The following is a 14760-nucleotide window of genomic DNA, read 5'->3' as shown; positions in this document are numbered from 1 at the left end:
AGGATAAGAGTGGACTAATCGACCTAGACGCTGGAACGATCGTTGTAGGGACCAAAAAAGGAACCAATAAATGAACTTTAGGGGTAGGCATTTTCTCCAGGCAGCTTAATGATTTGGGACATATTTCACCAGTGCCCCGGCCACGTGATTGTACGTACTGTACCTAGTCCACAAATTTTTCATTCTTCTGCAGGTATCCACAGTACCACACAATGGGAATATCCCCACCATGAAACACACAATATAACATTAAACCCAGGCGGTTCCAATCCAATATTCCAATAAAAATGTTGAATATATTGTTATTCATGTTTAACAAACCTTTTCTTCCCCGGTGCCTCATGTATTACCTTCTTGTCATATATTATTCCTCTATGTTGGGTTGCATTCATTTCGGTGATTGGGAGGTTTTTATTGGACACCGGTTATTCGGCGGCTAAGTCGCGAAGGTTGGGTATCTTTTTGAGTATACTCGTATCGGTGTAATTATGCCTTAGGAGCTGACGGTAAGCAACAGGTTTCCCCTGCTGATGGATAAGGCCATTGCCGCCCTCTATATATGTTCGGGCATTAGACCTTACCTTTAGTTTCCCCGGAGTTATCCAAGTCGTTCGACTTCAAGTGTCCAAAAAAAAAAAAAGTACTGCAATCCTCTTCGAAAATATCTGGGCTCGTCACAACAAAAATGTTGAAATTCTTGATTGAGGTTGTATTTTTCTTGCTTCGTTATACCCATCCCCGAGGGTCCGTAGGGCCCTATTTATGCTATAGGGAGGCGGACTTAAACAATACATGATGTATGGCAGTGGTAAGAAAAAAGGGAAATGTCAACAACAATGGTGTTGCATAATGTAATATGACAGGAACAGAAAGGAAAATCCTTCTTTCCTTTCCCCTGCAACCAACTAAGCATCCTAGAAATTCTAGATGGGTAGAAGATTTCGGGTTAGGGGACGACAATCAAATAGCCTAATGACGAAAACTGAGAAATAGCGACTTTAACGAAACGAGACGAAACAAAACAATCAGGAATATAATTTGCTTCCAACTGATACATGTTTTCCTTCCACGGATGCGCTATTCCAATTGGAATCTCTGAAACATCTACCCGAATGAGCGAGAACCAGCGTTCTAAGCATGCGAGCAAGTTCTGAGCATGTCGTTCATGTTCGAAGCATAACAAGCAGCATCCAAGATTTCCACCGAGAGGCAAGGGGGGAAGAAGGGATCAAAAGCGCAGCAACCCGGCAAGTATCGAAGAACCCTCCTCACAAACCTCCCGTATTACGGACTCGTGGCATGCCGGTTACAAGCATTTAAAACTGTGATGGATCAACTTGCAAATGTGTGGTGTAGCAGGATCTAATTTAATGAGCTGAATTCCTCCCACTCCCCACTCGCCCGAGGTGCCTCTTGTGCCATAGCTTTTCGTGCTAACTTGATGTATCTATTAACAGGGCAAACCCGGTTGGGGGTAACAAAAATCGCAAATTGCATCCTCATCCCTTGATCAATTAAAACAAAAAATATACCAAAAGATAGCTGACAATCTAGGGACTCTGAAATTTATATTTTTTTGACAAAGTCATTTGTTCCGTGAGCAGCTCTCAGTACTTGGTGTGACCTATCCTAAGATCTAACCTAACCACCAAGAATTTGTATGACCTCATACAAGATGATACTTGCTCCCAAAATCACCAGTTTCATATCACTATAGTTCACATAATACTGAACCATATGCTTCAAAATTTAAATCTCAGAATCAGAACGTCTAAAATCATTATTTCGGGAAGAATTGAACTACTTCCACCACAGGTGGTTGAATTATGGCGTAGCGAAAAACAGCATTTTTGGTGTAAAAGGGGCAATCAACGATGACCTTTATCACCGAACTGGTGCAAGGGTAGATCATGAATTCATGGTACAGAGCAGGGGTGGTTGTCTTCCGTGTCGAGGTAATCTCGGAACACTGGAAAAGCATACATCCCAACCCAAGGACATGAATGAGTGATGAAAAAGGTGAAAGGAAAAAAATAAAGTCAGAAACTGTTAGCTATGATTGGGATGTATTCGGTTCTTTAGTCTCTAGCTCTCTTGAGTTAAATAACTCCGATCTAAATGGCATTTCGGTACCTATATTGCAAACACTGAACTACTATTGAGCGGCTGATCCCTGCTCTATACGAGTACTTGTACCACGAATTGATGATCTACCCCTGTAATTGGGTTTCTAAATTTATTTATCATTAAAAGGGATGTCTTGTCGAGCATTCGTGGGCTGTGACCCTCAGTCACAACCTTGGCACAAGTATTGATTTGGACAGGTGCGCTTTCTCCCGCCAGCCTCATCCTAACTTAATCCTAATCAACGATTTTCACATCCATCGAGCTCCTCACCGAAACCCCCTTCCCTAACATTGTTTGCGAAATATCTCGCATTTTGTTTTACATCATACAATAGGTTTGATCCTCTCTATTGATGTACAAGAAGATCCCACTCATATCTGACGTCGGGTGTTGGCGTGTTGCAGGCCAATTAGACTCCCGGTTCAAGCGAAAAACCAATTGGGAAGATTGGAAAGAAGCTAAGAGGGGAAGAGCGGTAGAAATCAAAGAATAGGTGTATGAGCTGAGTAAGTGTGGCCCTTACACTGATAGGAATTTTTGGTTCTTTCAGCTATTGTTCCCGAGAGCAATCCCTAAAACTAACTGTATAGTACCAAAGGGCGGAGCTCTAGTAAGAATAATCCCCGAACTCGCTCAAGGCCTACTCAAGGCCTTTAGAGAAACAAGCCAGCAGTTACTTACACTCCAAATAGACAAGGAAATTCGCTTTCTGGACGACCGCAACGACAAGCTCAGCTCAAGCCAGGAGATCGATTCGCTAGAGGGAGTGCAGGGGAGACTTGAGCCGCAAAACCCGCATATCCAAATAGTAACCTAGAGGGTGTACGGTATTACAGATTGGAAATTATGCGGCGGTTTATGCGGGCGGGCGTGCAGAGGATACGGGGCCCGGATAATCCGAATAGATTAAGGGCCATCGATGACAAAGGCGTGGCGCGGCAAAAGCAGAGAAAGTACGGTGAAGCCGAGGTGATGCATCGACGTGCATTGGCTGGCAGAGAGAAAACTCTAGGGCTGGATCATCGAGATACCTTACAGAGTGTCAATAATCTCGGTACGACTCTGCATAGTCAAGGAAAGTACGAGGAAGCTGAGATTATGCATCGACGTGCATTGGCGGGCAGAGAGAAAACGCTCGGGCTCGACCATCAAGATACCTTACAGAGTGTCAATAATCTCGGTACAACTCTGCGTAGTCAAGACAAGTACGACGAAGCTGAGATCATGGATCGACGTGCATTGGCGGGTAGAGAGGAGTTGCTCGGGCTAGACCATCGAGACACTTTACAGAGTGTCAATAATCTTGGCATGACTCTGCGTAGTCAAGGAAAGTACGACGAAGCTGAGATCATGGATCGTCGTGCCTTGGCGGGTAGAGAAGAGGTACTCGGGCTAGACGATCAAGATACTTTACAGAGTGTCAATAATCTCGGTACGACTCTGCATAGTCAAGGAAAGTACAAGGAAGCTGAGATCATGGATCGTCGTGCATTGGCGGGTAGAGAGGAGTTGCTCGGGCTAGACGATCCAGATACCTTACAGAGTGTCAATAATCTCGGTGCGACTCTGCATAGTCAAGGAAAGTACAAGGAAGCTGAGATTATGCATCGACGTGCATTGGCCGGCGGAGAGAAAACTCTCGGGTTTGACCATCAAGACACCTTACAGAGTGCCGATAATCTTGGCGCGACTCTGCGTAATCAAGGAAAGCACGACGAAGCTGAGATCATGGATCGACGTGTATTGGCGGGCAGAGAGAAAGCGCTCGGGTTAGATCATCGATATACCTTACTGAGTGTCAACAATCTCGGTACGGCTTTGCGTAGTCAAGGAAAGTACGACGAAGCTGAGATCATGTATCGACGTGCACTGGCGGGTAGAGAGAAAACGCTCGGACTAGATCATCCAGATACCCTACAGAGTGTTCAAGATCTAGGTGTGGCCCTGTATCGCCAGGAAAAGTACGACGAGGCGGAGATCATGCACCGGCGTGCTTTTGCTGTCCTTGAGAAAACGCTCCGGGTGGATCACCTGGATAACTTGCATAGTGCCAGTACTCCAGGTGCGGCGTTGCACGATCAGAAAAAGAAAAGCGAAATGGAGATTATGCATCGAAATGCAGCAGCTGGGGGGAGCGCGCATAGATCACGTCGCCCGGACGCCCTCCTAGGTGTTGTTGGACTAGCTGTGACGCTTCTTGCTGCGAGAAAATATGAAGAAGCTGAGATCATGTATCGACAGGCCCTAAGGACTATGGAAAAGGCTCTTGGACCAGATCATCCAGATACCCTTGACACTATGAATACGCTCGGCGAAACGCTACTTGAGCTGGAAAAGTATGACCAAGCGGAGGCTATATGCCAACGCGCATTAGCGGGCAGAGGCAAATCTCTAGGAGGAGACCATCCAGCTACCCTTACAAGCGCCGATAACGTTGGTCGGACATTGTACCATCAGAGAAAGTACGAAGAAGCGGAGTTGATGTTTCGATCTACGCAGGCGGGCAGAAAAAAGGTCCTCGGACTATATCATCCAGATACCATACTGAGTGTTCTTCGCCTAGGTGTGACACTACTTGATCAGAAAAAGTATGGAGAAGCCGAGATCATGTATCGACATGCCCTTGAGGTTATGGAGAAAGCCCTGGGGCCCGATCATCCGGAAGTCCTTGACAGCATCAATACGTTAGGTGAGACGCTTCTGGATTTGAAAAAGTATAGCGAAGCGGAAGTTATGTGTCGACGTGCGCTGGTAGGCAGGGAGAAGACGCTTGGACCAGACCATCGGGATACCCTCATAAGTGTCAATAATCTTGGTTTGGCGCTGCGTAATCAGGATAAGCACCACGAAGCGGAGATCAGTTATCGACGTGCGGCGATGGGTGCCGAGAAGACGCTTGGGCTTGACCACCCAGACACCTTAATGTGCATATATAATCTGGCTGGGACGTTGCACAAACAGAGAAGGTACGACGAGGCGGAGGTAATGTATCGGCGTGTGCTGGGAAGACGAGAGGGGGTTTTGGGGCTGGGTCATCGACACACTATTCGTAGCCTGATTAAGCTAGGCACGGTACTCTATGAGAATGGAAAGTACAAGGAAGCGGAGATTATGTATCGACTTGCAGTTACTAGGGCGGAGAGATATGGGGCCGGGCCATCCTTCGACTCGAAAACCTTTTAATTACCCCTCGACGTTTCTTTATGCTCGGACGACAAGTGCCTTGGACGCAGCATATTGGCGAAGATGAAGGCTTTGGGCTTACTCAGGGATCAAATCATGTTGCCTGTTATTTCATGCATCTTAATCTTTTAAATTTCTTTTTCCCCCAGCGTTTCCAGCTGTTATAACGTCTAGTTCTTTTTGGTGGTGGAGATGTTGGGTGATCTAACTTTGCGATAGGAGTTAATTTAGCTTTGTAATCTAAGATCTAGTAATTTATTCCTTCCATGTGATCAAGACCCTTCTTCATTATAACAGGTCCACTGATAACCCAACGGACCTGCTAGAGCCAATAGTACCTGCGGTTCCTTTTCACATCACCCATCCCCGCAAGTAGAGGCTGTGGTGTACATGGGTAGGGTTGTGCTCCCGCTTGGTCACGAATCAGCGCCAACCATATGAACAAGTTTTCTGCGACATCCGCTGTTCCCCCAGTGGACTCAAGCACATTCTGCATCTTGCCGCAGAAGGGAATCAAACTTCCAGAAAAGTGTGCTAGGGAGGTCGAGAGTAAGCGCAGACATCGCGATCAAAGCATCAAGGCACGCCCGATGTTCTGCACAATCTAGAACCGAAGACATTAGTGACCAAGCGTATCCAGAGGCCACAACATGAGTTCTTACCCAGAGGGATACACATATCAACACGAGAGGCCACTAAGGAGCGGGACATATACCTTGCGTTCCGCAAGTCAACTACAGGACGCCATTCCCTCAGGGTCGATAATTCAATCCACCCCCTCCCATTAACCTGCGATACTAGCCTTTCCCTGCCTCCCAGGGAACAAGGAAGATATCGGATCGCTTTATAGGAGCTCTTGGACCCATTCCGCTGCCGAAGGGAGGACCAGTTCTGTGCACAAATTCCTTGCTTGGATAGATAATGTAGCTTTCTTCCTCCAAACCTGCAACCCCCGGAATTCCCTGCACAAAACGAGACTTTATAGATGTGATCACCGGAGCTCACTCGGAGAGCCCACCGGGTGTGTTGTGTTCTTCCCTGCGCTTGAGATACGTTTGTGGCTGGTACAGACACTCGGCAGCCGTGATCGCGATCTTAGACCCGTTTAATTGCGATTGCGCAATGGGGGTCCTAGCGGTGGGGAGGATGGTGGGATTGTGTGAGATTAAAATGGTCGGCAAGTACTCTTCGAGAATTCTGGTCATAGTTGAGCAGCGACTAGTAACAATTTTATATAAGGTCTAAACTGGGGATAATGTAGTGGATAAAAGGCACGTTGCATGAGCCGGCGGTCCTATGGCTCTTGATAGACGGCTCACCTTTCCTATCAGTGATTCTACCTCACTGGCCTATCGCGGATCTCTCAGGCGCGGCCGAAAAGCACAGCATAGCACAGAATCCCGGCCTAGCGCCTTTGCAAAGATATGGCTCCGCTGTTCCTGACAAACATTTCTGAAATTGTCGCGGTCCAATTTTGCGCGACGTGAGCTATGCCCCCATATATCTCCCAACGATGGGACAATTATGGCACCAGCACAGTTGTGATGTTTGCCTTCGCACTGGAATAGGTACAGAATCTTGGACAACGAATATACTTTCTACGTGAGCAGGGTTGTGCATTTTGAAACTCCCATCCGATCGGAAAAAACATCCGGAGTGCAGGTCAGAGAGGTAACTTATATTTTGATCTATCTTTTACAGATCCCGAAAAATTGTCCGGGGTAGCGAAAAATTAGGGAGACCGAAATCCGGGATCACGGGGGGTAATTGTGCGATGTTGCTGAAGGTCGTGGAGTGATAGGGGCTCACACACCCGGACAAGAAAACTCGTATGATATCGTGGCCATGGTATCTTACTGCCCAAGGCCACCCAATAATTTGAGAAGCTAAGACAATCTTCTGGAAGCATTGTCGTGGAGAAAGTCCCCTCTTAGTTGTCGGTCATTTCTTTCGTGAATAGTTTTGGCCTTTCTTTCCCTCCTGGATACCTCATATTTCGGGTCGATTGACCGTTTGGAGGGAAAGAGCAAGGACGAAAGTGGATTGATCGACCGGGACACTATCAGAATCGCCCTGGGGCGTAAAAAAGGTGTCACCATAAACTTCACGGGTGGGCATTTCCGCCCGGCAGCTCGGCGATTTGAGACTTGTTTCCAGAACACCTCCGCCGAGCGGCCCCATGATACGCATTTCTGGGTTCTTTGGCGCCTATTGCTTGGTGTTCCTGGATATGGGCGGCTTTTTCCGGGATGGTAAATTGGCTACTTAAGCCCTTTCTAGACCTACTATTGGCTTTCTACACCGGGTGTTGGCACTTGTGTTTTGTGTATCGTGCGCAGCCGTATACTATCCCCAGGCTTTACCGCCTTCTATCGTATCCCCCCTTCTTTTCCAGAGAGTCTCTAATAACTTGATTTGCTTTGAGAAGCTACGATATAGGCTAACCTAGGATTTTCGGGTCACTATGGAATTTAAGAATTTGGTTGATTGCTTCCCCATATCCCCCCGCATGGCTCTCCCGGCTCATACATGCTTGACTGGATGGGTTTCATTGGTAGGAGTGGCGCTTGTCCGGGTCTGGCTTTTGCAAAAGCGTTGTTGGTTCGTAGTATTTGGTGGATTATGTTGGGTCTTCACCGGGGCAAGTCCTGAAATGTGTGGTTGTGCTTACCGCAGAATGTCCGTTGGACTCTGGCATGCGTTAAATAATAGGAGGCAAATAGCGAGGTCTTGAAAGGGTTGTTCAATATCTCACCATTCCCTTTCCCCCGCAAACAACGGAACATCCTGGATATTCCGGATAGATAGAAGAGAAGAGGGGAAGAAGAGCTCGGAAGCGCAGCCAACTAGTAAGTATTAAATAACCCTCCTCCCGAGCCCTCCATATAATTGACACCCAGCATGTTCACTGGAACCATGTAAAGCTGTGATGGAGTCAACTCGCAAAAGATGTGATGTTGCAGAATCCGATTTAATGAGCCTAATTTCCCGTCACCCCCCAAGGCGCCTCTGGTGCCATAGCATCTTGCGTGCTAACTTGATTAAGTTCTTACCCAGCAATACGGATAACCAGAAGAGCGCCTAGCAGGCCAAGGACCGGACGGGCTAGTGATGGCCCGCTGCCAGACCGGGCCACCGGGGATACCGAAGAAATAGCTGTTGGAAAACGCGGAATCTGCTCGATATTCTCGGAGCCCTCTCAACATGCTCAAAATCTTTTCGACATTTTCCAAACATGTTCAGCATGCTCAGAGCCTACTCGTGCGCGCAGGATGTTCGTTTTGCTGGTTCGTTTGTTTGGATAAAGGTCTCGGGGATACGTTTTGGAGGAGTGCGCCAGTGGAACGGAAACATGTTCCCGGCGGAAGCAGGGCGGAAGTATCCCAGAGACAGAATGGTAACTGTCCGGAGGCGACGGATAGTGGGAGTCTTTGAGCAACCAGTTTTGCTTTTGATAGCATGGGCGTGTGCGGAGAGGGGGAAAACTTATTATATGTGGACAGTGTAGATCAGAATGGATATGTCGGGCGGGGGGGTGGAAGCTGGGAGGATATCTTTAGACTACCGTGCTTTGCCTATACCCCCGTCCACACCGCTAGCTAGCTAGTTACGGTCGCGCGTGAGAACGAGTTGTCGAGCGAGAGCGTTGAGAAGAGTACTCGTACCTCTCCTCTCCAAGTCACGTGCAGGCGATTAGAGTTTGGTTATCCTTACTAAGCATCGTCTCGTTTCATCCCCTTAGCATCACCGTTTCGCCCATAGTCGTTCGCAGTTCGTCATTCACGGTTCAACGTCGCGCCCTCTTTGTCTGTCTGATCGCCGTAGCCGGTTTTTCTTTTGCCGTGTTATCGGCATCGTCATTCCGCCGTTTCGCTGTTACGCCATTTCACCGCTTGATCGTGGTAGCCGTTTCACTGGTCGCTCCGCTACTCAAAGGGACGTTGACGTTTTCGTGTTCTCGCTGGGTCCAAAAGTCGCCGCCGTTTAAAAATAGCCCTGAGACAATACAGTCTCTCCTCTCGAACCAGCAAATAATCCATTCATATATGCCAGATCTTTAAACTACTTGTGTACAAGTACCAGTCTTGAATGGTGACGACCTTTGAAACGGCGGTGATTAGTAATGCAACACAAAAGACTCCGATCGCCAGAGGACAACTTTCCGGCAAATGGGGAAGTTCGCTTGTTCTCACTCCACCCTCTCCGTACTATCGCTCAATCTAACTATCTAAACGGGTCCCAGCAAAGGCATCCTCCTATCTTTCCATCAATCACCGCACATATCCACTCTCGTGCGCGCAAATCTCCCTTGCCTCTGCGTACTCCGATTCTAACAAAAGAATTGTAGGCTTCATCGAGACTCGCACTGCTCGTAGCCTCCGCTTTGATCGGCCCCTTTGACTCTCCCGTAGCCTACTGTTTCCGACTGATGCATTATTTCCCCCCATGGGTGCGTTAATCTAAAGTACATTTCCGAAACATTTATCCGAACAAATAAAACAACATCCTGAGCACGCCGAGCAGCATCCATGATTTCCAACAACTAGGACCATCAGCGACTACCAAAATCCGGGTAGGACTCTCGCGTGACTGATTACCACCTCGGCACAGTACGCCATCCACCATCCTTAAATTCAATGGGTCCAATTCCTAATAGTTCTCTGAAACGCGGATCATGCCCTCCGTACCGCTGGAGGTACGTATCTACTGGACGGCCTACTGTCTGTTATCGGTATTCTGCATCATCCTTCCAACACAGAAACCCACAAAACTGCATTCTCGGTGACCTGCTGTACCCGGAGAGATTTAGAATGAAAGTACCACCTTCAAGCACTGATTCCAGGTTTATCAATAGTTAGTTTGAATTAACCCCCGTTCTTAGACCTCTATCCATAGATTCTTGCTTCGGTGCGGTGGCCGTGGTGTATGCTTAATAATTCGTCTGGCTAGTGTACTAGATATGACCAAGTTACCCCGCAATCTATGGCCCCCCCTTTTTTTTTTGCAAGCGTAATGTTGTTCTCTAGATTGTCGTTTCTTAATGTACATTGTGAGTCTGATATACTGTGCGGGTATTTGGAACCGGTAGCCGACCAATTGTAGACTTCATAACCCACCACAGTACCCAGTTGTGGGATACTGGTAGTCGTAGTCGCCGATGTTCATTAGTAAAAAGATCCCCGCACTTCAAGAGGCGGTACTGCCGCGCTAAAAACCGGGTACTTCCGTCATGGCTTGCCGCGGGTTGAACAGAGCTACTAGTACTTGAGCGCGGTAGGTAGCCTGCCGTATCAGAAGAATAATTTAAGCGGAGAACCACTCTACTAAGGAGGTTCTATTGCGTGTGAACTCGGGCTCGCCGCATTATGTTGCAAGCTGACTGGCCTGTGCTTGGAGGAAAAGAGGCTCTGCAGGGTTGGAGAAATATTCAGCACATGTGATAGCCGGTAGCTTTATTGCCATCCAGAGATATTTATTCGCCTACTGCTAGCTTGGAAAGCTTAGGTTCACACCATTTCATGAACTACTCGTACAGGACAAGTACAGGACAAGTTCAACTTTAAATTTGCGGTAGCTCGGTTCCTAGTCAGGACTCGAATTGCTGTAGACTAGCTTGCCTTCTCGACCGTATTTGGGTAATCAAAGACTGCTGCTGTGGCAACAAGGGTGGTTCACGTAGACTGACGGAACTTCCCTATTGGTTTCGATTGGTGCGCTTTACCCCTCAGCCTCAGCCCCACGTGTCGAGCAGTTTAGCCTGATCCTAATCCACGATTTTCATATCCATCGAGCTTCTTACCGGAACACTCTCCCCTCCGATTATTGTTTGCGAAATATCTCGGATTCTGCTTTACATCATACCGTAGGTTCTGTCCTCGCTATCGATGCAAATCCCACGCATATCTGACGTTGGGTGTTCGCGCGTTGCATGCCGATTACTCGAGTAGACTCTCGGTTCAAGTGGAAAACTATCAGGCTGGTTGGAGAGAAGCAGAGAAAGGAAACAGAACGATTCAAGTCAAAGAATAAGTGTACGACCTAGGTAAGTGTAGCCCTTGCGCTGAGAGTAATCTTGGGTTCTATCCAGTGTTCTCAGGAACAATCGCTAAAAACTAACCCTTTGTAGTACCAAACGTCAAAGATCTAGCAAGAGTAATTCCCGATCGCGCTCAGGGTCTACTCAAGTGGCCCAGAGAGACAAGCCAACGGTGACACCTAATAGTTAGGGGATTTGGCTTTTGTGACGACCGCAACGACAAGTTTAGTTCAAGCCAAGGGTTCGATTCACGCGTCATAGCAGAGGGGAGACTTGTGCCGCGATCGCATATCCAAGTGATAGCTGGGGGTCATACCGCAGATTGGAAATCATGCGCCTGTTTATGCCGCAGGGCGTGCGGAGCGCGCGGAGAGTGGGCCGTCTGAATGGCTTAAGGAGCATCAATGACGAGGGTGTGGCACTGCGCCATCGGGGGGGAATAACGAAACTGAGATCAAGGATCGGCGTACATTGGGAGAAGGAGAGGAAACACTAGGGCTAGACCATCGAGATACCTTACATAGTGTCAACAACCTCGGCACAACTCTGCATAGTCAAGGAAAGCACAGCGAAGCTGAGATCATGTATCAGCCTGCATTGATCGGCGGGGGGAAAACTCATGGGCCAGATCATCCAGATACCTTACAGAGCGTCAACAATATCGGTACGGCCCTGCATAGTCAAGGAGAGTACGACGAAGCTGAGATTATGTATCGACGGGCAGTGGCGGGCAGAGAGAAAATGCTCGGGCTATATCATCAAGATACCTTACAGAGTGTCAGCAATCTCGGGACCACTCTGCATAGTCAAGGAAAGTACGACGAAGCTGAGATCATGGATCGTCGTGCATTGGCGGGTAGAGAGAGAACGCTCGGGCCGGATCACCGAGATACCTTATTGAGTGTCGGCAATCTCGGAACCACTCTGCATAGTTAAGGAAAGTGCGATGAAGCTGAGATTATGCATCGACGTGCATTGGCGGGTAGAGAGAAAACGCTCGGAGTTGACCATCGAGATACCTTATTGAGTGTCAACAATCTCGGTACGGCTCTGTATAGTCAAGGAAAGCACAACGAAGCTGAGATTATGTATCGGCGGGTATTGGTGGGAAGAGAGAAAACGCTCGGAGTCGACCATCGAGATACCCTATTGAGTGTCGGCAATCTCGGAACCACTCTCCATAGTCAAGGAAAGTGGGATGAAGCTGAGATTATGCATCGATGCGCATTGGCGGGCAGAGAGAAAGCGCTCGGAATCGACCATCGAGATGCATTACAGAGTGTCAACAATCTCGGTACCACTCTGCGTAGTCAAGGAAGGTACGGCGAAGCTGAGATTATGTACCTACTTGCATTGGCGGGCAGAGAGAAAGCTCTGGGGCTAGATCATCCAGATACTTTACAGAGTGTTAGGGCTCTAGCTGTGGCTCTGTATCTTCAGGAAAAGTATGTCGAAGTGGAGATCATGCATCGACGAGCCTTTGCGGTCCAGGAGAAAACACTCGGGGTAGATCATCGAGATAGCTTACATAGTGCCAATAATCTGGGTACAGTGCTGCAAGATCAGAACAATAACACCGGAGTGCAAATTGTTCACCCGCGTGCGGCAGCAGGTGGAGAGAAAGCGATTGGATCACATCGCCCAGACGTCCCACGTGGTGTTTTTCGACTAGCCATTTCGCTTCTTGCCGAGAGAAAGTACGAAGAAGCTGAGATCATGTATCGACATGGCCTAGGGGCTGTGGAAAAGGTTCTAGGGCCAGATCATCCAGATCTCCTCACCAGGCTAAATACGCCCGGCGAAACGCTGTTTGATGTGGAACGGTATGAAGAAGCGGAAGCTATTTGTCGACGTGCATTGGCGGGTAGGGGAAAAGCTCTAGGGGTGGATCATCTAGCTACTCTTACAAGCGCTGATAACCTTGGCCGGACACCTTATCACCAGAGAAAGCACGAAGATGCGGAGATAATGCTCCTGTCTACGCAGGCTGGCAGAACAAGAGCGCTTGGACCATATCACCCAGATACCCTGCTGAGCTCCCTTCGCCTAGGTGTAGCGCTGCTTGATCAGAAAAAGTATGGAGAAGCTGAGATTATTTATCGACATGCCCTTGGGCCCGATCATCCAGAAGTCCTTGACACTATGAATACGTTGGGCGAGACACTGCTGGATTTGAAAAAGTATAGCGAAGCGGAAGCTATGTGTCGACGTGCGCTCGTGGGTAGAGAGAAGACGCTTGGACCAGATCATCGAGATACCCTACTAAGTGTCAATAATCTTGGTGTGGTACTGCGTAAGCAAAATAAGCACCACGAAGCGGTGATTAGTTACCGACGTGCATTGATGGGGGCGGAGAAGACACTTGGGCTTGAATACCGAGATACCCTGATGTGCGCCTATAATCTGGCTGGGGCGTTGCACAAGCAAGGAAAGTATGATGAGGCGGAGATGATGCATCGGCGTGCGCTGGCAGGACGAGAGAAGATTCTGGGGCGAGGTCATCGATATACCCCTCGTAGCCTCATCAAGCTGGGCACAGTACTGTACCAGAAGAGGAAATACGGTGAAGCGGAAGTTATTTATCGACGTGCAGTTATGGAGGCAGAGCGAGCTCTAGGGCCAAGCCACCCTCTGACCCTGAAATCCTTTAGCCATCTCTCGGTGTTTCTCGACGGCCGGACATGGGTACCTTGGACGAAGTATCATGACGCAGATCAAGTGTTTTGGTTTGCTTAGGGATGAGATTATATTGACTATTTTTTCATTCATCTTAGGACCTTTTCGGCGTGTCGGCATGTCGCCGTGTTTTTTACGATAATATTTTTGAAAATAGCACCTTTGTTGCTGGGTAGTGCTAGAAGCAGGGCTTGTAGGGTGGTGCGATAGATGGCGTAAGGGCAATGTAGTGGATCATAGAAGATACCGTGCTATTGGAGGAAATATCTCGAGTGCTAGAGTCTTAGTGTTGCCTTTCTTTTGTTGTGATGGATCTTGAAGAATTTTCTTTCCTTTGTGTTTGTAGGTGCTGCATGGAGGAGCTATAATTCCTGTAGGGAGGGGGACATGGTTTTGGAGTTTCTTATCTTTTATGATACTACAACCGGTTCTATCTTTCTCGCACATGTTAGGTAGAGAATGAATCTCATATAAGAAACCTAACGTAATATCATCATTCTCTCTTATCTCATCATCTCTCATCCACACACACTCTTGGCTGCTCACACTTAATACCACTGACAATATTTCCTGATACCGAAACCAAGCTAACTCCGAAGAAAAAGCTAATCTCAAGCCTCGACTTCAAGTCCGAATCCTACTCTAATCCTAGCATACCCAATGGGCCCTCCGCGTGATGTAGTAGATGCTGCTCCACTTATTTTGTGCGAATACAAAGGAAACGCGACGCCTGTAGC

General features: G+C 48.0%; 2 protein-coding genes; both read left to right on the top strand.

Annotated features, from left to right (window-relative positions):
- Positions 1-2378: 2378 nt before the first annotated feature.
- On the top strand, positions 2379-5582 carry GSTUM_00007839001 (uncharacterized protein). XM_052355794.1 has 3 exons: positions 2379-2461; positions 2532-2633; positions 2739-5582. The coding sequence occupies exon 3, from the start codon at positions 4108-4110 to the stop codon at positions 5308-5310; it is 1203 nt and encodes a 400-aa protein (XP_052211760.1). The 5' UTR covers positions 2379-2461; positions 2532-2633; positions 2739-4107; the 3' UTR covers positions 5311-5582.
- Positions 5583-9116: 3534 nt separating this feature from the next.
- On the top strand, positions 9117-10392 carry GSTUM_00007838001 (uncharacterized protein). XM_002839703.2 has 3 exons: positions 9117-9487; positions 9559-9602; positions 9659-10392. Exons 1-3 carry the CDS (start codon positions 9400-9402, stop codon positions 9767-9769), a joined length of 243 nt encoding a protein of 80 aa, XP_002839749.1. The 5' UTR covers positions 9117-9399; the 3' UTR covers positions 9770-10392.
- Positions 10393-14760: the final 4368 nt, after the last annotated feature.

The sequence above is a fragment of the Tuber melanosporum genome (assembly GCF_000151645.1).
Source record: "Tuber melanosporum whole genome shotgun sequence assembly, scaffold_4, strain Mel28".
In the NCBI taxonomy this organism is placed as follows: Eukaryota; Fungi; Ascomycota; class Pezizomycetes; order Pezizales; family Tuberaceae; genus Tuber; species Tuber melanosporum.
The sequence above is the reverse complement of the archived record's forward strand: the minus strand, read 5'-3'. Positions and strand labels throughout refer to the sequence as shown.